Genomic DNA, 23,735 nt, shown 5'->3' on the forward strand with positions numbered 1-23,735 from the left:
AGTAAGGAAATAATTAAGATCAGAGCCAAAATCAATGAACCTGAGAATAATTAAAAAAATACAAAGGATCAATGAAACAAGAGTTGGATACTTTGATTGATAAGTCCTTAGCTAAACTAACCAAAAGAAAAAGAGAGAAGGGAGGAATCAAATGCTTAAATTACATTGTATAATTGTAAAAAATTACAATCGTTAAAAAATAGCACTCCAATTGTTGTGGTTTAGTGAATTTGTTTTGCTTTATTGAAAAAGAATTAAAATTGGTGTGTTAAAATGTTTCTCAAAGCTTAAAACATGATTTTTAAATGTTATTTTTTTACTTTTAATTTTGCTTTTGGTACATCCAAATATTCAGCTTGTTTTTTCATAGATTTTGGTATTTTCTGAAAAATCAAAAAAAAATTTTCTTTTAAAGAAAAAGAAAGGAGAGAAAACCCATATAATAAAATTAGAAATGAAATAGTAGAAATCTCCACAGACACCTCAGAAATTCAGGGGATCATATCAGGGACTAGTTTTGAAATTTATATTCCAATAAATTGGAAGACCTAGAAGAAGTGTGAATGTATTTCTAGACAAAATAGATGCGCTAAAAATGAATCAAGAGAACATGGAAGATCTAAACAGACCAATAGCTTGTAATAAGATAATATAATATACTTATGGCTTACTAATTAAGCCTTTTTTCGAAAAATTATAAAAGTATTATTACTATTTTGGTTATATAATTCATATGTATTTTGTATAGGTTTTATAAACAGTCAGATTACTGTTTTTTATAGCCTATCACTGGACCTTGGTTTTAGATTTTTCAGATAGTAATGCTTTCTGTTCTTTATAATACTTATCCTTTCTTGTTTCTTTTCTTTTCTTTTCTTTTTTTTGATGCACTGCTTTGGATTTGTTTTCATTTAACAATAGCAGTGATAATGGACCATGCTGTCATGATCTTTCTTTTTAGTGGCCTTGCCTCTTTTTATACTTTTACTGTGATGATGGCCACTGTTTGAGAAGTCTGCTATATTATTAACAATCCTTTTCTCAGATGCTTTATAAAACCAGATAGTGAATATTATATTTTATTAAATGCTTTTATTAATATTTGCGCAACTTACTTTTTCATGAGTTTGCATATTTTCTGTTTTAATACCAGGCTCATGATAACTTCATGTAATTCCTGATATACTACCACATTTTGTGTGTCTTGGATTAATGATTAATTGTATATACTTGAAAGTTGATAAAGAACGATAGTAAAATCATGAGGACCTCAAATATTTTGGAGCAGTGGTTTAAAAAACCAAAATTCTTTCTTCCATAGCTGTTAACTATAGTTAGTGAAAATTGTCATTTGCTTTCTATAATATCACTTAAATAGTAAAGTTTGTCCTCTAATTTACATTTTTTCCCTTCCAAAATGTGTACATGAAAATAATAATATGAAATATTTTTGTTGTTTAGAACTGTTTGAACATGTTTAAATACATTTTTTGATTATCTTGTGATATCTTTTACATTACATATATGTATATATTTAAAAATTCTAATTAGACAAAATTAAGTTTTAAAGGTATTCATTGTTCATAGTTTTCATTTTTTGAATATATATTTTGGTTTCCTTCTTAATTTTGGGGGGAGTAACTGGGGATTGAACTCAGGGGCATTCAGCCACTGAGCCACATCCTCAGCCCTATTTTGTATTTTATTTAGAGACAGCGTCTCACTGAGCTGCCTAGTGTCTTGCTTTTGCTGAGGCTGGCTTTGAACTTGCAGTCCTCCTGCCTCAGCCTCCCAAGCTGTTGGGATACTTTTTAATTTTTGTACTTTTTCTTTTGCTAGGCGACACATGTGAGTGGTAAACTCTTCAAGGACCTACTATTTGTGTTCTAATGTACTTGTTAATGAACTAATATCTTGATTGACTATAGTATTCATGAATGTTAGTCTTCCCTCAAAACAATATAAGTTTGGCTCCATTGCTTTTAGGAAGGAAATAAATATTATATGGAAAAAGGTTGATGTCATTTCATTTTAAGTTTTGCTTATGGAATTTTTTTTTCCATCCTGAAAAGGAAAAAAAATAGATTTCACATTTATATAAGCATTTCTTCATTAGTGTTTGCTAAAACTTGGTCTGTCTTGAAAGATCTTTTTTATGTTAATTTTTAATATAGGAATCCTCTAAAAGAAAATAGTTTGTTATGTTTGGTTTGAAAGCTCTTATATGAATAAGTTATTTATTGCTGTATAAAAAAATTACCCTAAAACTTAGTAACTTTTAAACAGCATCTACTCATTATCTTTCAATGTCTGTGGGTTAGGAATCTAGGCATGGGAGAAGATACATTAGATGGATCTTCAGTTTTAGAGTCTCATGGGGATGTAAAGTGTCAGCCAGGTCTGGAATCTCACATAAGAATGGTTGACTGGGGAAGTCTCTGCTTCCAAGGTTTGTCTTATTCTAGTACTTTTTTTTTTCTACATTAGTATATATTGGCGAGTATTTAGCTTGATTGATATTCACTCTTTGAATCTTACATCCAGCCCAGAGAATATCTTATTCAATCCTTTTTGATGTTCAGTCCTAAGAATGGGGGTAATGGTGGGGGCGGAAGGAGAGGAAATATGAATCTGAGAAAAGTGGGGAGAGACACCGTATGTTTTGTGTAACTTCTCCATTTTAACAGCTCATATGTGTTTTCCCCTCATAGGTGCCTTAGCTGGACCAATTATTGTGGAGCCACATGTCACAGCAGTATGGGGAAAGAATGTTTCATTGAAATGTTTAATTGAAGTAAATGAAACCATAACACAAATTTCATGGGAGAAGATACATGGCAAAAGTTCACAGACTATTGCAGTTCATCATCCTCAATATGGATTCTCTGTTCAAGGAGAATATCAGGGAAGAGTCCTGTTTAAAAACTATTCACTTAACGATGCAACAATTACTCTACATAACATCGGATTCTCTGATTCTGGAAAATACATATGCAAAGCTGTTACGTTCCCACTTGGAAATGCCCAGTCCTCTACAACTGTAACTGTGTTAGGTAGGTGTACTTGAATTGTGTATTTTGGTGATAGTAGTGAGGGTTATATATTAGCTTGATTATATTTAGCTTGATTTATATTCACTGTTTGAATCTTATTTTCAAATTTTAAGATGTTTTCAATTTTCTTCAAATTTGGATTTAAAATACAATAATTCAAATGTGATTTTTCAAATTTTGTCTTAAAACTGATTCTAGGATTTTTATCTTTTAAATTATTATTAGTATCTATCTATCTGTCTATATAATTCGTCATTGTTTTAGCTTTCTACTTTTTTCATGAAAGATAATGTTTTAATTGTACTAGAAGCTATTTCTGTGACATTTGTTTCCATTACTACCTCTTATATTTTTAACCTCGAAATAAATAATTACCATCTTTATTTAGGTTTTTCTGTTTTTATTTTCAGTCATTGATTTTGACTTCTTGGAGCCTTCTGACACTTTTTTCACATCAAATTTTTTTTTCACATCAAATTTTATTCACATCAAATTGGCCTTTGTGGATTTGGATAGCTATTTGAATCTTGTGATATTGCTCATAATAAATGATATTCCTCCATTTTTCTATCTGATAACTGTTAAAATTTATGGTGAAATTTTGAATAACCTTATTAGCATTAAGATAACCACCTGCAGAAGGATGTTAAACAATTTTGAAACACTGCAGAGTATTTTTGGAATGATTCAATAAGGATCAAGGAGCTCACATAGAAATACACTGCTTAGGTCTTTCCTCCAAAAACTGCTCAGCTGGGGCTGGGGCTGGGGCTGGGGCTGTAGCTGTAGCTGTAGCTCAGGCTTAGAGCGCTTGCCTAGCATGTGTGAGGCATTGGGTTTGATTCTCAGCACCACATATAAATAAAATAAAAATCCATCAATAACTAAAAAAAAAACCTTAAAATAAAATTAAATTAAAAACAGACTGCTCAGCTGCTAGGAATTTGGTTACTGATAGTTTTCCCTAAAGCTAATAAGAATTCCTGACATATAACAGTCATATAGTAAATGTTATATAAGTAAGGTATAAGAATGAATTTGGTGAACATGGTAGTTAAGAAATGCTTTATGGACTCAGTAGTTGTGTTAGTCTTTAAATGATGGACAGTTTTTGAGTATAGGTAAAAATTAAAGAATAGGAAAATATTATTCTAAAATTGAGAGCAGGTGAGCCAAGGAAGAGAGGCAGAAAATTATACATTAAGGCAAAATTTTTCTTTCTTCCTACTGTTGATTTTTGGGGTCAGAATTCTTCATTTTGGTGAGCTGTCCTATCCAATGTAGCCTATTTAGAAGCATCCATGACCCTTAACTTACTAAATGCCAGTAGCGCTTCCATCATCCCCTTTGAAAACTCTGCATTAGTGGAACACTGAAAAAGTAATGTGTTGATTCTTCACAAAGTATTTATATAGAAAACAAAAATTTTCAAGCCTTGAAAGGTAGAATAAGAGAAAATTAAAGTAATTTGAATGCTAGACTGACATATTACTAGAAATATGACCTTAGTGTGTGTGTGTGTATATATATATATACACATATATATATAATATATATATAATGGTGTGCTTCTTCTTTCCTGCCTCTTTTACTCTCAGATCCTTCCTGGGTCCATGAACCAGCAGCACTTGGAAGCTTATTAGGAGTACAGAATTTCGGACCTCTCTCAGAGTTACTGAACAATAATTTATGTTTTAGCAAGACCCTCTAATGATTTGTGTCCACTACTACTGTGTTCTCACCTGACTTAGAGAACTAACTTGATGACTAATTTAAAGTAGATTTCATGTAGTGAAAGTTCTGATTTAGGAAGATTAGTCTAGAATAGATTAAAATTATGAGATCCTAAAATCATACTGTTTTGGCCATGAGGCTGTGAAGTCTTGAAATTAATTTTCTAAAAAATTTCTGCCATTTGAGTGAAGAAGGGCAATATTACTAAGGAATAATTAGCAGGATTTTATAACTCTTTGTACATATAAGAAACAAGGGAAGTTTGAACAATAACAGGTTTTGAAACTTGGTGATGGAACAAAACAAATTGTTGCTATTATTTGAATGGACTCATCTGAATTTCAGATAGGTGTTAAGAAGCTTGGATAATAGTTCAGCATTAGGTTTATTAAGTTTAAGTATATATAAATGAAAATACCTGTTGGGTAGTTAGAAACGGAGGAGCCAGACTTGTAGTAAAATTGGATAAAGTTTGGGATCATATGGGCAGTATTACTTATTGAAGTTCTAAGATGGATACAGAACAGGCCTGTGACTGATTATTAGAGCAAGAGGTTGGAAGAATTAATGGATGAAGTGTTCAGGGAAAGCGATGAGACAAAGCAGAGTACTATTATTCATAATAGGAGAAGAAAAGTTTTTAAGCATTACTTTAGCAGCCTTTTTCTGCAATGAGAATTAAGCCCTACAGGAAAAGATTTCTCTCTTCAGTTTTTCTACATGTGGAATATAGCTAGTATCATTCTAAATGCATAACCTAGAAGTTAACCCATTACTTGTAATACATAGTTTAAGGCATTAGAACTTAATTCTTTTGAACTGATTGGGAAGGACCGTTCTGATCTATCACATTCCAAAAGGTTACTCAAAAGAAATAGGCATGGATAAGTCTATAGATTAGGTGGTCTTTGGTAACAGAGTTTCGGTAGAGTGGTTGCAGCAGAAACCAAATTAAAGGAATGTGATATAACAAAAAGCTTTAGGAACATCTAACAAGTGCCCCACAGTAGAATGATTTTGATATTATTTGGTTACTTCCTCTTGATGGAATTTTATGTAGTTTCTAAAGTTGCAGTTAAGGGAAGTACTTGAAAAAGAAATGAAGCACAACATTATATAAAATGAATCCATCTATATAAAAACTAGAATTAGAAACAAAGAGAAGGAAACAAATATGATAATGATCATTTTTAGGATATTATAGCTGTGGGTAATTCTGCCCTATTTTCAGTATTACTGGTTTTGCAGTTGACTTTCATTGATGAATATGATGGCATAACAGGGTTTGAATTCATTTTCTTTACTCTGGAAAAAGAAAATCAGGCAAATAATGAACAGTTTTTAATCATTGGGTAATAAGCAATACAGGATTCTGATCTGTGAAAGATGTATGAAAATAAGGTGAGCCCCCACTATTGCTCTAGCTTCCTCTGTAGGCAGTTTCGAGGCCACAGTTCAGTGATGAGAAAAGAGGAAGGATGGGGCTAGGTAGGATAGATAGAGAGAGAATAAATGAATGGGAGAAAGGTGGAAAGTTCCCCCTCTTGGTAGCATTTTTTACATGGTCAGAGGAAGCAACAACAAACTGTTGGACAGGGAAGAGTCACTACACAGAGAAGTTAATGTGATAAATCTAACTTTAGAAAACCAGTAAAAACAACTAGGAGATGGATGCCCTTAAGAAAAAATAAATAACAAAATTTAAAATTGACTTTAAAATAACTGTTTTAAGTTACCCAAAGAGAAAAGAAGGATTCTATTAATTATGGCATAAGTTATTAGATCAACCTTCTCACTGAGAGTGAAAAAAAAAAACCTTAGAAACTTCAAAGAAATATAGCTAGGGCAGAATTTAATAAAAGGTGAGAAAGTAGAAGTTAGTGCTGAAAACTATATTCCACCTGAAAATGTATAACAGTTTAGAAGAAACATCTGTGATGATAAGATTTTGAGAACATTGAGAATTGAAATAGACATGTCTGAGTGTAGTGTAATTCTGCTCAATATGGAGTGCCTAATTGTATATCTGATTTTCACTTTTTATCTTAAACACTTATATTCTCAGAATAGTAATAACCTAAAAGTAAGCCAGCCTTCCTTGTAGACCTCTAGAACTGTATATTAACTTAAGAAAATCGTGGCTTGCTTAGTGTTTTTAGAAGCTTGTCATAAGAAAACATGGATCTGTTCTGAAGGAAAGATACCTTAATTCTAGGCTTTAAATTATTTTTACAGTAATTATTCAAGCAGAGGTCTATAGTTTGTTTGAATTCCCAGATTTCCAAGTAAAGAAAATTCCAAAAGTAGCTGCCTGCACAAAATAAGACAACAGAAACAGCTGCCAAGAAATAAGATGTTGGAATTATCAGACATAGACTTTTAAACCATAGTACTTATTACATTTAGAGAAATAAGTCAATTTATAAATTTTCTGCAGAGAACAAGAAAACAAAGTCCTATAATTGTTGGCCTCAAAGTACAGAAGTATGGTATTTCTTAGAACATTAAGTAGTTAATTTTCAAAAATAAATAACAACTGATAAATTTTAGTATATTGGAATTAAAAATTTCATTAAAACACACCAGATTATATCTTACTCTAATTTAGGTAATTTAGGACCCAATTCTTGCGTATGTACTGTCATGTAACTAAAAAGAACCAGTTAAAAAGAATAAATACCACCCTCTATATTAAATTTGAAACTCTTACACCTAGAAAAGCTCAGGAACATACACAAAGAAGTGTTGAGAGTGTGTTTAAAGTATGTCTTACAAACAAAAGTAGTTGAAAAAATTTAGCAACGTAATCAGTTCATTTAGGTAATATGAGAAGTTAAAGATTGAATGCTTAAAAGCCAGTGTGTTTTAAATGAAATTAATGAGTCACCCTCAGGGCCCAGAAAAGCATCTGTTGAGTATACTTAAAGGATTTTATTTTACTTTTGCTTAACATTTTATCTATAGTCTCAGTAGTAGTAATTCAATTTGAAAAGTAAAACTTTTGCTACATAATGAAGTATTATATATTAAAACTGCTTCTTATCTCCCTTCAAAAGTAATTACTTTTATCTTGTAAAAGAAATTATGAATAAATTCCCAGAAATTTTTTGTGTGCACTAATTTGGAGAGAACTCATCAGTCCTCATACAATAATGTACACCTGTGTCAGGGAGGGCTGTCTTTGTAATGGTAATAAATCTTTGTCTCCTGTTTGTCCTAGTTACAGATCTTTTCTTCTTGTTTCGAAAACTCAGTTGATGTTGGCATTACCTAAAATCCATGTATGTAGATTAGTTGTTCCTAAGCTTGTGAAATGTGTCTGGATATGTCTTGGAAGGAAGAAGTATTTTCTTAATTAAAATTTAACTATTTTGTTTTTCATTCGAACAGTTGAACCCACTGTGAGCCTGATGAAAGGGCCAGATTCTTTAATCGATGGAGGAAATGAAACAGTAGCAGCCATTTGTATCGCAGCCACTGGAAAACCAGTTGCACAGATTGACTGGGAAGGTGATCTTGGTGAAATGGAATCTATTACAACTACCTTTCCAAATGAAACAGCAACAGTTGTCAGCCAGTACAAGCTGTTTCCAACGAGATTTGCTAGAGGAAGGCGGATTACTTGTGTTGTAAAACATCCAGCCTTGGAAAAGGATATCCGATACTCTTTCATGTTAGATATACAATGTATGTAAAACCTAATATTTGCTTTTCAACTTGAGTCATGTATTTTTAAACAACCTGTATTTTCCCTCAACAAATTATTGGAAATTCTTATTTTTATTTGTTCTAATTAGTTATACATGACAATAGAATACATGTTGATACATCATGTATAATGGAATATAATTTCTCATTCTTCTGGTTATACATGATGTAGAATCCCATTGGTCCTATAGTTATATATGTGCATAGGTTAATAATGTCTGATTCATTCTACTATCCTTCCTACCCTCATACCCACTTTTCTCTTCATTCCCCTTTACCTAATCTAAAAACTAGTCTAGTCTTCCCTAGCATCCCTGCCCTATTGTGAATTAGCATCTACATATTGGAGAAAACATTTGTCCTTAAGTTTTGGGTGATTGGCTTATTTTGCATGATATTCTCCAGCTCTATCCATGTATTTTATTTTTCTTCTTTTGACATGTTTCGTCAAGCTATTTTTAATCTGAGTATGTAGTATTCAGATAATCCTATAGCTTTTCATGGCTGACATTTTTTCTTTTTATTTTTTTATTTATATTTACATAAAATTTTCATTCACTCAGAACATTTTTTCTTTTTCTTTTTTGTATTCATATTTGGGATTGAACTCAGGGGCACATCACCACTAAGTTATATTGCCAGTCCTTTTCATTTTTTATTTTGAGTCAGGATCTTGCTAAGTTGCTGAGAGCCCTTGCTAAGTTGCTGTGGCTGGTCTTGAACTTGCAATCCTTCTGCCTCACCCTGCCAAGTCACTGGGATGACAGGTGTGTGCCACTGTGCCTGGCTCCTAATCAGAGCATTTTTTATTATTTTGTGAAAAGGACTTTTATCACCTTAAAAGTAGACTAAATATAAGGGAATTGGAAAATTTGTATCTCAAAATGTACAATACTTAGGGACAAACAACTCCATTGTGTTTGAGTGATTATTTACTTTCATGGAACTTATCCATGCTTGCTGTTTTCAGCAAGAGTCTTATTCCCCTAGGTACATTTTTAACTAGTTGAAAATTGTTTTTCAATATTATTTCTAATCTGATCTTATTGGTAATGTTCTAAGATTCTTAGGTAAGTAAAACAATATTTTAAAAACACTGGGATAATAATAATTATAGATATGTTTTTAAGTTGGCTTATCTTGTGATTAAATTTTGTTGTTATTAAGGGGTACTTGGGTATGTATATTTTCATATGTATCTACTTTTTTCTTTTCTATAGAGTTTCTCGGTTTGGGGTGTATTGTGATTTGTTTATTTGCATTTTAAAATTTTGAGCAAAAGAAAAGGTGATTGAGTGTTGCTTATAATTTATAGCAAAGATAATGAAAATTAAGCAGGTTAGAATGAGAAGATTAGTAAAAATATTTAGATTCTGCTGTCATTTCTATTCATACACAAATTATAAATCTAGATAGGTTTTTGAAGGTTACTTCATTTTTTTTGTTATTATTTTGTTTTTTGAAGTGTCATGCATGGAATTTAAAATTATACATTCATTAAACTTGTAATGGTTTTTAAAGTTAATTAAGTATTTTTTTTCAGTTTTTATGGGGTTAAACTTGAGAGGCTGTACTTATATGAATGTTATTACCGTTACATTCTTGAGTATAAATACCATCTTTTCTTCTCAGTTCTTTGGAGAATATATTTTCTCTTTTGAATGTTTTCTTCCTTTCACAGACTCTTTTTCCTTATAAAATTTAGATCTCAACTGTAAATACTACCATTTCTCATATATATACTTATTTACCTGTGTCTAATAATGTGACATTTTCTTCAGTTTTTATTATTTAACATCATTATTATTAATTTATTTTCTTGAATATAATCCTAGACATATAAAATTATTTTTTCTAATGTAGTCTTCATAATAATGGTATTTATTTATTTATTTATTTATTTTAATATTTATTTTTTAGTTGTAGTTGGAAAATAGTACCTTTATTTCACTTATTTATTTTTATGTGGTGCTGAGTATCGAACCCAGGGTCTCTCACGTGCGAGTTGAGTGCTGTACTGCTGAACCACAACCCCAGCCCCAATAATGGTTTTTATTATTGACTTGCTTCTAAATGTTCTTGGAATACTCATGACTTTTTCCTTTTCGAAAATGGAAAATAAAACGTGAACAAGTTTAAGGGGATAGTCTTGCAGTCCAGTTTCGTACCTCAAAATTAGGGGGTATTTTTTTAGGAATACATTAATTCCTATTCTTTCTTCCTTTTAAAAAGAGATTAAACCCACTCACAGATGTGTACTCTTTCAACAACATAATTTAGCACAGTTTTAAGTGTTGGCTAATTCTTGGTATTTATAAGAGGCAGGCATTTTTTTTAATTATCAAGGTTAGCTGTAACTTAGTAAAAGTTTAATTTTTTACAGCTTTTTGGTAAACTGCTTTTCAGTAGACCAGGCTTTCCTAAAAGATTTAAAGACTGACCTGATGTCAATTTAACCTTTCATCTGTTGTTGTTTGCTATTCACTTGTTTTCTATGTTGCTCACAGAATGGTTTCTGTATCATACATAAGAAATGTTTTAAGGAATCCTTTTATGGCTCCTCTCACCTCTAATATAGCCTCAATTTAAATTAGGTCCTTGTTCTTATTCTTTTAACATCTTACTTTTTTCTTTCTTGATTTTCACAGTAGGTTTTAGCTAAATATTATTAAATGTCATCCTCCTCATTATTAGTAGAATATAAATTTTATGAATAAAGAATCTAAATATATGCCACATACCTAAAATGGAGTCTTTATCTCATTAGAAGTTAAACAAAATGATGATTGAATGAATGATAGGCATTGAAGTTTATGATTTATAGGCAGACATTTATTTTTGGTAGATATGAGTAATTGCTTCTTTAATAGCCACACATATGCTAAGAGATCTTAGAGATCATTGAATGAATAAAGTTTAATTTTTAGTACTATTTAGATAATTTACTTTTAAGTATGTAGTCTCACAAAATCTGTGCTATAGCTTTCCATGCCCATAGACTATTAGTTAACTATAACATACAGAATTTTTTTCCTCGAATTGACTTGCTATCTCTTAGCAGATATATTTCCTTTTGGATCAAATATGTTTTAAATGATAATTTTATGTGATGATTTGGTTCTACATGATACTTAAATGCCATGTCTCATTATTTAATTAAGTACTACAATGTATTTGATTTTTTTTCATGTGTTGTCTACATCTCTCATAATAGGACACTCACACTTTGCTTTTTGTGATTATAGGTTTATGAGTAGTCTTATATTCAGCATCCTTAATAATTAGAACTGTGTGTGCCTATAGTTGTCTAGTGTCTGGGTACTCATTATCCATTCATTGATTCATTCCTTAGGCATCTAAAATTTGAGTATTATCTTCCATATTGATTGATATATGTTGAGAACAGAAAAAATAATTGCTGTTCTTATAATGTTTAGTCTGTTGTGTTTATATTTTATCATTGTATATTGCATTTACCTATAACCAAAGATGACTTGTTCTGTCATGTGTTTATTTTATAGATGCCCCTGAAGTTTCAGTAACCGGATATGATGGAAATTGGTTTGTAGGGAGAAGAGGTGTTAATCTCAAGTGTAATGCTGATGCAAATCCACCACCATTCAAATCTGTGTGGAGCAGGTAATGTTAGATTATGCTTCAGAAGAGAAATTATTTAAACTTGAAGAACATTCTTTTTTTCCATACTGAGGATTGAACCTAGTAACATTGTATCATTGAACTATATATTCCCAGAGCTTTTTATTTTTTATTTTGAGACAGCATCTCCTTAAATTGTCCAGGCTGGCTTCAAACTTGATCCTCTGCCTCAGCCTCCTGAGTTGTGATTATAGGTATGGCCACCATACCTGATTAAATATGAAGAGTAATCTTAAATGCATATTTAAAACTTTTTTATCAGTACATGTATGATTATAATAGCTGAATAATTTATTTAAACGAATGATTTCTAAATGTTCTGCTGCCTCATTCCTCTGTACTTTCCTACCTTGTCAGTTGCTCACAGGTTGCTTTAGCAAATTTAGTCATCCTTTCTTGTAGTTGCCCTCTTAGGTTTTAAGCGGCTGCTTCTTGATTTACCAATTTTTAATACTGTTCACTTCTTAGGTAGATGAATTAATTTTATATCCACCCCTTCACCCACAAATACACATTCTTACTCTTTATTGATTCATTGTCTGAATGAATTTAAGTTACTTTTTAGTTTAACTCTGTAATTTTTATTTGCCTCCCTATAACAGGTAAATATTTTTTTACCAAGGGTTAAGTAATATACCAGCATCCTGGTTTTTGTTGTTGAAAGCTCTTTTTTTCCTTGTAACTAATAGTTATCTCTTTTTTACTTATGTAGTTTATTATCTATATTTCCTTAATTCTTTTTTCTCTAAAATTTGAAACTGTTTTACTAAAGTTTTCATTTTTATTTCTCAGTATTTGGAGCTTATTTCAGTCTTTAGACATGTATCTTTGGACAGTTGTCTTTTGTCATTTCACTTTATTCTTTTTGTTCCCTGTTCACTTTTACTGGAACTGCTATTTATATTGTATAATAAGTATATTTATTGTTTTTCTAGCAATATTTTCTTAATCAAAAATTTTTCTGTTGACTTAATTTTTTTTTAAAAATTGACATATTTACAATTTCTTATAAGCACATTCTTATTCCCTGTTGTTTCATAGCATTCTTTTCATATTTTATAAATACAGTGTCTTCTAGTTTCTTTCCAGGGATACTAGAGTATTATTTCCTCCCCAGAGATTTTTTTTTTCTGTCTTCTGCATATTGTCTCATTCTCCCAGATTCTTGGGGTTTGACCTTTCCTTTTTGTAGATAATCATTTTGGTTTTCCAGTCATTTCAGAGTGAGACATTAAAATAAAGTGGATGGTGGAAACTTTTTCTTCTGTAGGTTCCACTTTGAATGACCATGTAGAGAGATTATTTTCCTAGGGAAACTTTAGGTTTCACCAATGGACAAGTGGGAATTTTTTCTTCATAAATCATGTTTTCTTCATAAATTATTTATAGAATTTACCTTCATATTTTAGCCTGAGAAGTAAATGCCCGGTATTGGTACCAAGTTGGAAGGAATCTGTTCATTTTTTTGTAGCTTTGAACTAATCTAATTTTCAGCCCTTTGCCTTATGCTGACCTTCTGTAGAAACAGTGAGTCAAACTCAGCAGATCTTTCTAACCTTGACACTATTTTCATTTGGGGCTAGATAATTCTTTTTTGTGATAGGTAATCCTGTGAATTATAGTATTTTTAGCACATCCCATGCTTCTATCCTCTAAAGCGAGTAGCACCTTCTACTCCCCGTTAGGATAACCCAGAATCACTCTTCATTGAGCGAGTAGCACCTTCTACTCCCCGTTAGGATAACCCAGAATCACTCTTCATTGAGAAACACTGGCTTAAAGCATATAACTATTTCCTCCATCTATTTTCTGTTTTCTCAATGTTTGTCAAAACTATATCTTTGTCTGTCCCTTAACTTTTGTTTTTGGTGTGATTTTATAGAAACAAGAAAACATTATATTGATTACTTTGTTTCCTTTAAGAAAGATGGTTTTAAATGGAGAGAAGTTCTTTTTTCAGTTATTTTTTTAAATGGGAAGTAGTAATGAGTTAAGATATCTATTTGTTAAGGTATTTACAAAAAAAAAAAAAACAAGTAAATCTGGGTTCTTGCCAAGTGTCTGTACTTCTAGATATCTTTTTTGATTGAATCATTTAATCTCTCTAATACTTAGTTTCCTTGTAGATAACAGTATTTCAGATAAAAAATACCGAGTCAGATGAATCAGGTACAAGAGCATAGAAGATGCTTAGCATATGCCATTCCTTACATGTATAGTGTTATATGTAGATTTTTCTGATGGTGACTTTTCTGAGTAAACTTGTAAACATTATAAGACATTTTTAAAAATTTCTCAGAGAATTAAAAGGAGTAGAAATTGGGGCCCAAGGACTCATACTTGCTAGATAATTGCTCTAACATTGAGCTACATCCCTAGCCCTTTTATTTTAAGACTGTATAACTAAGTTTCTCAGGATGCCCTCTGACTTGGGATCCATTTGCTTTCTTCTCTCTAGAAGCCAGGTTTACAGGAATGTGCCACTACTTCTGATGATATTTGTTTTTTAAACAATGTAAAAATATTGTCTTTACTCTTCAGTGCTGAATTAAAATTCTGTTCCAAAAATCCAAAATGTGATTTACTCCACAATCTGAGACTTTCTGAATGCTGATGCATTTCAATTTCAGATATTTGGAATAGGGATGTTTAAATAAAAAAGTCTATGCAAATATTCAGAAATCTTCAAAATCTGAAAACTTTGTGGTCCTAAGCATTCAGATAAGAGATACTTAGTCTCATAACTACAAAAGATTGTACCCATTGTTTTTTTCACCTACTACCCTTAGAATTGCAAAACAAAATTGTGCCACCTTTGGATAGAACAAGTATCAATTTGTATTAGTATTCTATGATGCTCTATAAATATGCTTTTTCTTTTTCTTTTTTTTATTTGTACTTTTCAGATATATATGGCAATAAAATGTATTTTGACATATTATACATACATGGAGTATATTTAGGATCCCATTTTGGAGTTTGTACATACTGGTGATATATTCATATATGAACGTAGGAAAGTTATGTCCATTGCATTCTACTGTCTTTCCTATTTCTACCTCGATTCCCTTCCCTACATTTCCCTTCATCTAATCCCATGGACTTGTACCCACCTACATGCCTCCCCCAACCATTGTGGGTTAGTGCCCACATATCAGAGAGTACATTCAGCTTTTGGTTTTTGGGTTTGGCTTACTTCACTTAGCATGATAGTTTCTAGTTCCATTAATGTACCGACAAATGCAATAATTCCATTCTTTTTATGACTGAGTAATCTTCCATTGTGTATATATGCCACATTTTTTTAATCCACAAATCAATTGAAAGATAATGCTGAATGGTTCCATAGCTTAGCTACTGTGAATTGAATTGCTGTAAACATTGTTGTGGCTGTGTCCCTGTCATATGCTGATTTAAGTCCTTTGAGCATACATATACCAAGGAGTAGGACAGCTGAGTCAAATAGTGATTCTATTCCAGGTTTTCTGAGGAATCTCCATACTGCTTTCCATAATGGTTGCACCAATTTGCAGTCCCACCAGCAATGTATGAGAGTATCTTTTTCCCCATACCCTCAGCAACATTTATTGTTACTTTTATTCTTTATAATTACCATTCTTACTGGAGTGAGATGGGATCTCAGTGTAGTTTTGAATAGCATTTCTCTAATTGCTAGAAATGTTAAACATTTTTTCATATATTTGTTGACCATTCATGTTTCTTTTCTTTTCTTTTTTTTTTTTTTTTTTTTTTGGTACTAGGAATTGAACTCAGGGATGCTTTACCACTAAGCCACATCCCCATAACTTTTTTGTATATTATTTAGAGAGAGGGTCTCAAGAGTTGCTTAGGGCCTCACTAAGTTGCAGAGGTGGGCTTTGACTTCACAATCCCCCATCTCAGCTTCCCATTCATATTTCTTCTTATGTGAATTGCCTATTCAGTTTCTTTTCCATTTATTGATTGGGTTATTTGTTGTTTTTGGTGTTAAGTTTTTTTGAGTTATTTGTATATCCTGGAGATTATTGTTCTATTTGAGATGCAGGTGGCAAAGTTTTCTCCCATTTTGTAGGCTCTCTCTTCATGCACTTGATTGTTTCTTTTGCTGGGAAGAAGCTTTTTGCCTCGATACCATTCCATTTATTGATTCTTAATTTTACTTCTTCTGCTTTAGGAGTATTGTTGAGGAATTTTGTTCCCAAGACAACATGATGGAGAGTTGCACCAAAGTTTCTACTAGTAGGCACAGGATCTCTGGTGTAATGCCTGTGGCATTGATCCACTTTGAGTTGAGTTTTGTGCAGAGAGATAGGGGTTTACTTTCTTTCTGCTGCATATGGATTTCCAGTTTTTCCAGCATCATTTGTTGAAGAGGCTGTGTTTTTGCCAATATATGTTTATGGCACCTTTGTCTGGTATGAGATATAACTATATTTACGTGCGTTTGAGTCTGTGACTTCTGTTTTGTACCGTTGGTCTACATGTCTGTTTTTGTGCCAATACCATGCTCTGTGCTGTAACTTAAGGTATGGCATTGTGATGCCTCCTGCTTTGTTTTCTTGCTGAAGATTGCTTTTGTTATTATGGGCCTCTTATTTTTTCAAATGAATTTCATGACTGTTCTTTGTTCTATGAAGAATATCAATGGAATTTTGATAGGAATTACATTATGACAGTATGGCCATTTTGATAATATTTATTCTGCCTATCTAACAACATGGGACATTTTTCTATCTTCTAAGGTCTTCTTCAGTTTCTTTAGTGTTCTTTAGTTTTCTTTGTAGAGGTCTTTCACCTCTTTTGTTAGATTGATTTTGAAGTTTTTTTGTTGTTGTTGGCTTGTTTTGAGGCTATTGTGAATGGAATAGTTTTCCTAATTTCTCTTTCAGCTGATTCATTATTGGTAAATAGGAACACAATTGATTTATGGGTATTAGTTTTATATCCTGCTCATTTGCTGAATTTGTTTGAGTTCTAGAAGTTTTTTGGTGGAGTTTTTGGGTCCTCTAAATATAGAATTATGTGGTTGGCAAATAGGGATAGTTTTGAGTTCTTCTTTTCCTATTTGTATCCCCTCAATTTCTTTCTTCTTTCTAATTGCTTTGGCTAGAGTTTTTAGGACTACAATGAATAGAATAGTGAAGACATCCCTGTCTTTTTCCAGTTTTTTGGTTATGTTTTGTTGATGTATAATGCCCTTACGCAGTATGAAATGACCTAAACTTTGGCTTGAAGTCCACTTTATCTAATATGAAGTTAGAAACCCCTGCTTGTTTAAGAGATCTTTTGAATCATTTTTTTTCCCATCATTTTACCTTCAGTCTGTGAATGTCTTTGCCAATAAGCTGTGTCTCTTGGAGACAGCATATTATTGGGTCTTGTTTTTTAATACAGTCTGTGTCTTTAAATTTATGAGTTTAGGCCATTTATATTCAATGCTAATTTTGAGCAATGATTTTTATTTCCTGTCATTTTGATTTATTTCTGGTTTTTAGTTTGAATTAGTTTGTCCTTTGATGGACTGACTATTCTGCTAGTGTAGTTCCTCCCTTTGATGCTTTACTTTTATTTTCCATTTTTTTAAATATTTATTTTCTTTTTAGAAGTAGTTGAACACAAGACCTTTATATTATTTATTTATTTTTATATGTTGTGGTGAGGATTGAACCCAGGGACTCGCACGTGCTAGGCAAGAACTCTAACACTGAGTCACAATCCCAGCCCTTATTTTTCATTTCTTAATGAAATATTTATTGAGTATGTTTTTTAGTGTCAGCTTTCTAGTTGTGAATTGTTTTAACTTTTGTTTATCATGGAAAGTTTTTATTTTAATCTCAGTTCTGAAACTTAAGTCTAGTCTACAGGATATAGTATTCTTTGTTGGCATCCATTTTCTTTCAGAGTGCAGTATATATTATTTGAAGACTTCGTAGCTTTGAGGGTCTGGGCTGTGAAATCAGCTGAGATCCAGATTGGTTTCTCCTAAATGTGACCTATCATTTTTCTCTGGCAGTTTTTATAACAGTCTATCAAAAAGTCTATTTTGTACATAAGGCATGTTATAATAATGTGCCTGGGTATGGGTCTGTTTTAATTTTTATGTTTTGGGTCCTGTAAGCCTCTCCTGTATTTGATTTTCCATATCATTCTTAAGGTTTGAGAAATTTTCAGATATTATTTCCTTGAATGATTGTTCCTTCCTTTGGTTTGTATCTTTGTATGCTCTCTATAACTATATTATAGAAGGTGCCAAAACATCTAATATACTTAAATGAGATGGCTTTTCACTGAGAAAATTGTTGTTTGTTTATGTTTATCCATAATTCATGGAGAATTTTAATTGCTTTGAAATTATTGATAATACCATCAAATAATATTTTTCTAATTTGCAGTTTTCTGAATACATATTTTTAAAACCATTTTTTCTCTTCCTTCTTCCTATTCTATTCTGTCCATCTAGTTACACTTACATGGATTAATATTTGGAAAGAATGGGTATACTTAATAGACTTTTCTCTAATACTTATTTATTAAAATGAAAATTTCTTATGTGTTTTTTTTCATAGTTAATTGTATCTGAAATATAATGATTATTTTACTAGCATCGAAAATTAATGATTTTTTAAAAATAATTGTCAATAAATTCTGTATGAAGATACTCAAAATAATTTTATGCTTTTTAAAATCTAGGTTGGATGGACAATGGCTTGATGGTTTGTTGGCTTCAGACAATACTCTTCATTTTGTCCATCCACTGACTTTCAATTATTCTGGTGTTTATGTCTGTAAAGTGACCAATTCCCTTGGTCAAAGAAGTGATCAAAAGGTCATCTACATTTCAGGTAAGCTACTGTCTACTTGCAAAATACCTTACTTAAAATATTCCTTTGGTAACAATTATATAATAATGTGATACAGTAATAAAGATATAGATTCATCAGTGTAAAGTTTTCCAGATAATGTAAAAGGCATATGATGAAGTACTACCTGTCTGAAATACATATATAAGGTGGTATTCTTAAAGAAATGACAGAATATCTATATAGCTTTATATATTTTTTAATATGTATAGTTTTCAGTTAAGTAGTATTACTTATTTCTTTTTATTTTTTAATATTTTTTAGTTGTTGATAGACCTTTATTTTATTTATTTATTTTTATGTGGTGCTGAGAATCGAATCCAGTGCCTCACATATGCTAGGCAAGTGCACTATCACTGAGCCACAGTCCCAGTCCTACTTATTTCTTTTATAGGTATTGTGCCTTTCTAAATTCTTTTGTCTTTAAACAGAGAACAGTGATTTTCTATTCCCCCTTTGCTGAATACTCTGCATACATTTGTCTAATAAATAAAATAGGATATTAACTTTGATAACCTGCTTTGTTAAATAACATTACTTTCTACCCGACTATGTTGGGTTACTGAGAGGTGAAATAGGAATACTCTTGAAAATATTTTAATGAAATAGAATGTACTGTTTTTCTTATGGTCAGTTCTTAAGCTGATAAGAACTTAGGTTTTTCACTTATTATTTGTCTCATCAAATGTTAATTTGGCTGAATATGAATTTGGCCATTCACATTGTAGTTATCAATTATTATTGAAATCCTTATTTAGAAACAATATATAAATTATTTTGAGTAACTGTACTTAACTGTAAGTATATATCAAGCTATATGTTTAACAAATGGAAAATTAAGAGGAAGGTATAATAGAATCTAAAATTGCAGATTTGTATGATAATTGTTGAATTGGTAATTAAGTTTTTATCTCTTTAAATCTAAAAGTAAATAAATTAGAGATATAAAATTTTTCATGATTGCTTAAATGTTATATTCTCAGACCTATGTAATCATTCAAGCTGAGCTCATATTATTTTCTCATAGTACTCACCACAATTTATAGTTGTATTCATATTTATTTATTATTGATCCTCAAATTTAAGCACCTTGTATTTACTTTATCCACTACTGTATACTCAGCAATTATCTTAGTGCCTAGCACAATGATAGACTCAATTTTTTTTGTATTATACCTGTAAGAAGCTTAGTGCTGTATACATCCCTACCTCTTTCTGCTAGTAACAATGATTTTGTGAAAATCTAAGGGAGATTAACCATTAGTAAATGTCTTTCTTCCATTAGGGGATAAACCATAGGAAACACATATTTAAAATGTAATTACCTGAAGTCTGTTTATTTTTGTGCCTATTGTACAGTTTGGTGTGGGATATTATTTGTAAATTTTAGGCTTTCCTGTACTCCTATAAATAAAACTCAATTTGGACACTCTTAATATATGCTAATTCCAATTATGATATCCTAAGTTTATATCTTTTTGGAATTCTGTGTCCACTTCCCAGTATTCCTGATTTGTATTTTCAACTGCTTATTAATGATCATTAACTATATGTAGCAGTTGAATGGGCATTTACAGTTTAACATGTTAAAAATGAAATTCTGATCTTATACCTGCCTCTTAACACCAATCCTGTTTTTCTACAGGTTTTCTAACTCAATTTTTTGTAGTTCTAGTCTTGAAAGTATTGTTAATTTCACTTTTTCTCTGACTCTATGCTGTCCATAAAGAAATTCGTGTCAGCTTTCCCATTGCATTACATTGAATTCTATCAGTTATCTACCACTTCCCTGCTACCATGATGGTCCAAGCCATCAGCAACTCTTACATCAGTATTAACATAGTCATTTAATATCTCCCATTTTGAATCTGTTATCCTTTAATCTGTCATCAGATGAGCAACCAGAGTGATCATTTTAAAACCATGCCAAATCATGTTGTTCCTCTTCTCAGAACCTTCTATGAACTTTCCATTTTACCTACATCGAGAACCAAAATTTTATAGTGACTTACAAGGCTCTGTACTTGTTCTGGTACCAAATTACCTCTTTGACCTCATTCTTTTATACACCCTTTCCTCACTAGCTCAGCCATACTGGCCTCTTTTTTCTATTGAACACAACAGATATATTTCTGCCCATCAGTCTTTGCATTTTCTGTTTCTACTGCTTGGAGTGCTCTTCCACAAGAGTATTTTCATACCTATTTACCCCACATCTTTTAGGTCTTTGATCAAGTATTGCATTTTTGAGTGAGGTCTTTCTGTTCTCATGATTGTAAAATTGAAAATCTTCTCTTCTTACTCTTTCACCACTTTTTGTCCTGCTGTATCTTACTTTTCTCTCAAATACTTATTGTTGTGTGACATACTGCATATTGTGTTCATATGCTTGTCTAATTTTGCACTCACCAGAACTTACGTCCTAAGAGGGAAGAATTTTTGTCTACTTTAATCACTGTTGTATTTCCATCATCTGCAGTTTTTAATGTAATAGGTATTCAGTACACTTTTGTTTATGTATGTATGTATGAATGAATAAGTTTGAGAAGAGAATAAGCAGGAAAGAATTAAAATTCCAGAATTTGCTTTTATGTAATTTTATTTGCCTTAACTAAGGGACTGATCACTTTACACATTTTTAAAAATCAACATCTAAATCTTTATAAGAATGAAAATCAAATTTTAAGAAAATGTGAAAATCAGTTAATTATTGCTAGATATTTCAGAAGAAGAAGGCAGTATGTGAAATGATTTTCTTCCAAGTAATCAAGAATTAGATTTTCCCTTTCTACCCAAGAGTTTACATAATACAGTATACTATGCCAGGTTTAGTTTACTTTGCTAAGAGTTTCTTGGAGTTTGCCAAGAATCATGGGTATAATATTGCTTTAAAAAAATTAACTATTTCGTAAAACCTTTTAAATCGGAGTAAAAGGCTATAATTAAAACAGAATAAACAGTTAATTTTTTCATTGTAAACTTTAGAAAATTTTACCTCAGTATTGTTGAAATAGACACCTTAAACTTTTAGAAATGATTTTTAAAAATATAAAAGAAATGTATCTTATGATGAGTCTCAAAGTTCTACTTAGAACAGAGTAGAGTTAGCAACTGTGAGTCAAATTGTTTCAAATTTTATTATCCATTTTCCCATACTGTTAGACATACAATTTTTAATAAGAGGCCCTTGATTCATGGTTGCGATTTGAACTGTAAATACTAGATTCTACTCTAATATATTTTCACTATCCTGGGTGCAGTGGCTCTTTATCCCATACTGAATATTGGACATTGTTTTTCTTGTTTGCTTTTTTCCTCCCTGATTTTTCTCACTTTTCTTTAAAAATAGAAAAACAAAATTTTAAATGTCAAATAAACTCCCCTATGCCTAGAATTGTATTCCTCTGAAAAAGTTGAATTTCAGATCATACTGATTTGAGGGTCCAGACACAATGTCAAAACTAAAGAGTCAACATTTAGCATGCCTTAAGTTTTAAAATGCATGGATTTCTTTATTTAAACAACCCATAAAAGTCTAAAGAAATAGAAGTAATCCATGTAATTTTTTCATGGATTTTTAATTTATTTATTAGGCAAAAATCTACCTTATAGCTATAGTGACCTTACTAAACTATTTTTCTGTTTGATAGGAGACAGTAGTTAAAACGAAACTTAAGAACTTAAGAGAGGAACTCGGGATGTACTAGAATCCATTATATATCTATTATATTCTCATTTATCACACATTCAATAAAAAAAATTTTAAAAACGTGTCTGACTGAAAAATATGGAATGATATTGGGAAGAATTTTTATATCATGATAAATAAGTACCTGTTTATGATTATAAAATAGTCTTGCCTCATTTGAATTATGACTTTCATTCTAAATTTAAAAATAAATAAAATTCTTATATACATTTTCATATGTTTAAAATACAAAATGATGAAGTATTAATAATATTCTCTATGCAGTGATACTAAAAGGATGTCTGTACTGTATTTAACATTGATTAAGGAGAAGGATGGTGGGTTGAAACTTATAGGATCACTAACAAAACTAAATTAAACAAAATTTAATTTTTTTAGTAGATTTTTCTGAAATCTGTATTTTGTTGAAAATGAATGAAATGAACATTAGACATCCATCAGTATTCATATAAAGAACTTTGCAAGTAGAAATAAAAGTGTCAATTATTATTTTTAGGATATGTGATAAAAATGTTCAATTATTTGTGTATACTTCATGCACTCTTCTGAGAAACCCAGTAACATGTTAGAAGTTACCAAAAACCAAATTGGAATATGACAAATATATGTATATCATAAATAATTTATATAGATCTGTACTTAAATGTGCTGATGTCAGTTTGTTTTGATAGTTTCTTTAAGAATCACTAAAGATGGCATTCAGTACTTAAAACTTGACTTCCCTGTTACTCTTTCTCTTTCAAAAACACAAATCATCTTACAAATAATTTAAGTTAGTGTATTTCTTTATTCTTTATTATCTTAATTCTATAAAGTTGGATTGTATGAACTTTTACTCCTTTTATCCTAGAAATAATCTTCCAGTTCCACATTTGTTTGTTCAGCTAGTGAATATGTTCTTAAAAATTATAACTCTTCCTTGATTCTCTTACATATACTATGATAACTAATACTTCAGAGTACTTGACAGGGTTACCTGTTATATCAGTTTAAATTCAGGAAATTAGTTATACT

The 23,735-nt window shown here is 31.1% G+C and overlaps 1 protein-coding gene across 1 annotated transcript in view; it reads left to right on the forward strand.

Annotated features, from left to right (window-relative positions):
• NECTIN3 (nectin cell adhesion molecule 3) overlaps nt 1-23,735 on the forward strand; it is a gene marked incomplete at its 5' end in the record, with an annotated part of 139,037 nt that overhangs the window by 41,084 nt on the left and 74,218 nt on the right. The window contains 4 exons of the mRNA XM_081301957.1: nt 2,712-3,053; nt 8,178-8,474; nt 12,017-12,134; nt 18,843-18,994. Of these exons, the coding sequence (XP_081158083.1) occupies nt 2,712-3,053; nt 8,178-8,474; nt 12,017-12,134; nt 18,843-18,994 (909 nt within the window). The remainder of the gene's footprint in view (nt 1-2,711; nt 3,054-8,177; nt 8,475-12,016; nt 12,135-18,842; nt 18,995-23,735) is intronic.

This window comes from Spermophilus citellus (assembly GCF_964194105.1).
Source record: "Spermophilus citellus genome assembly, chromosome: 7".
Lineage (NCBI taxonomy): Eukaryota > Metazoa > Chordata > Mammalia > Rodentia > Sciuridae > Spermophilus > Spermophilus citellus.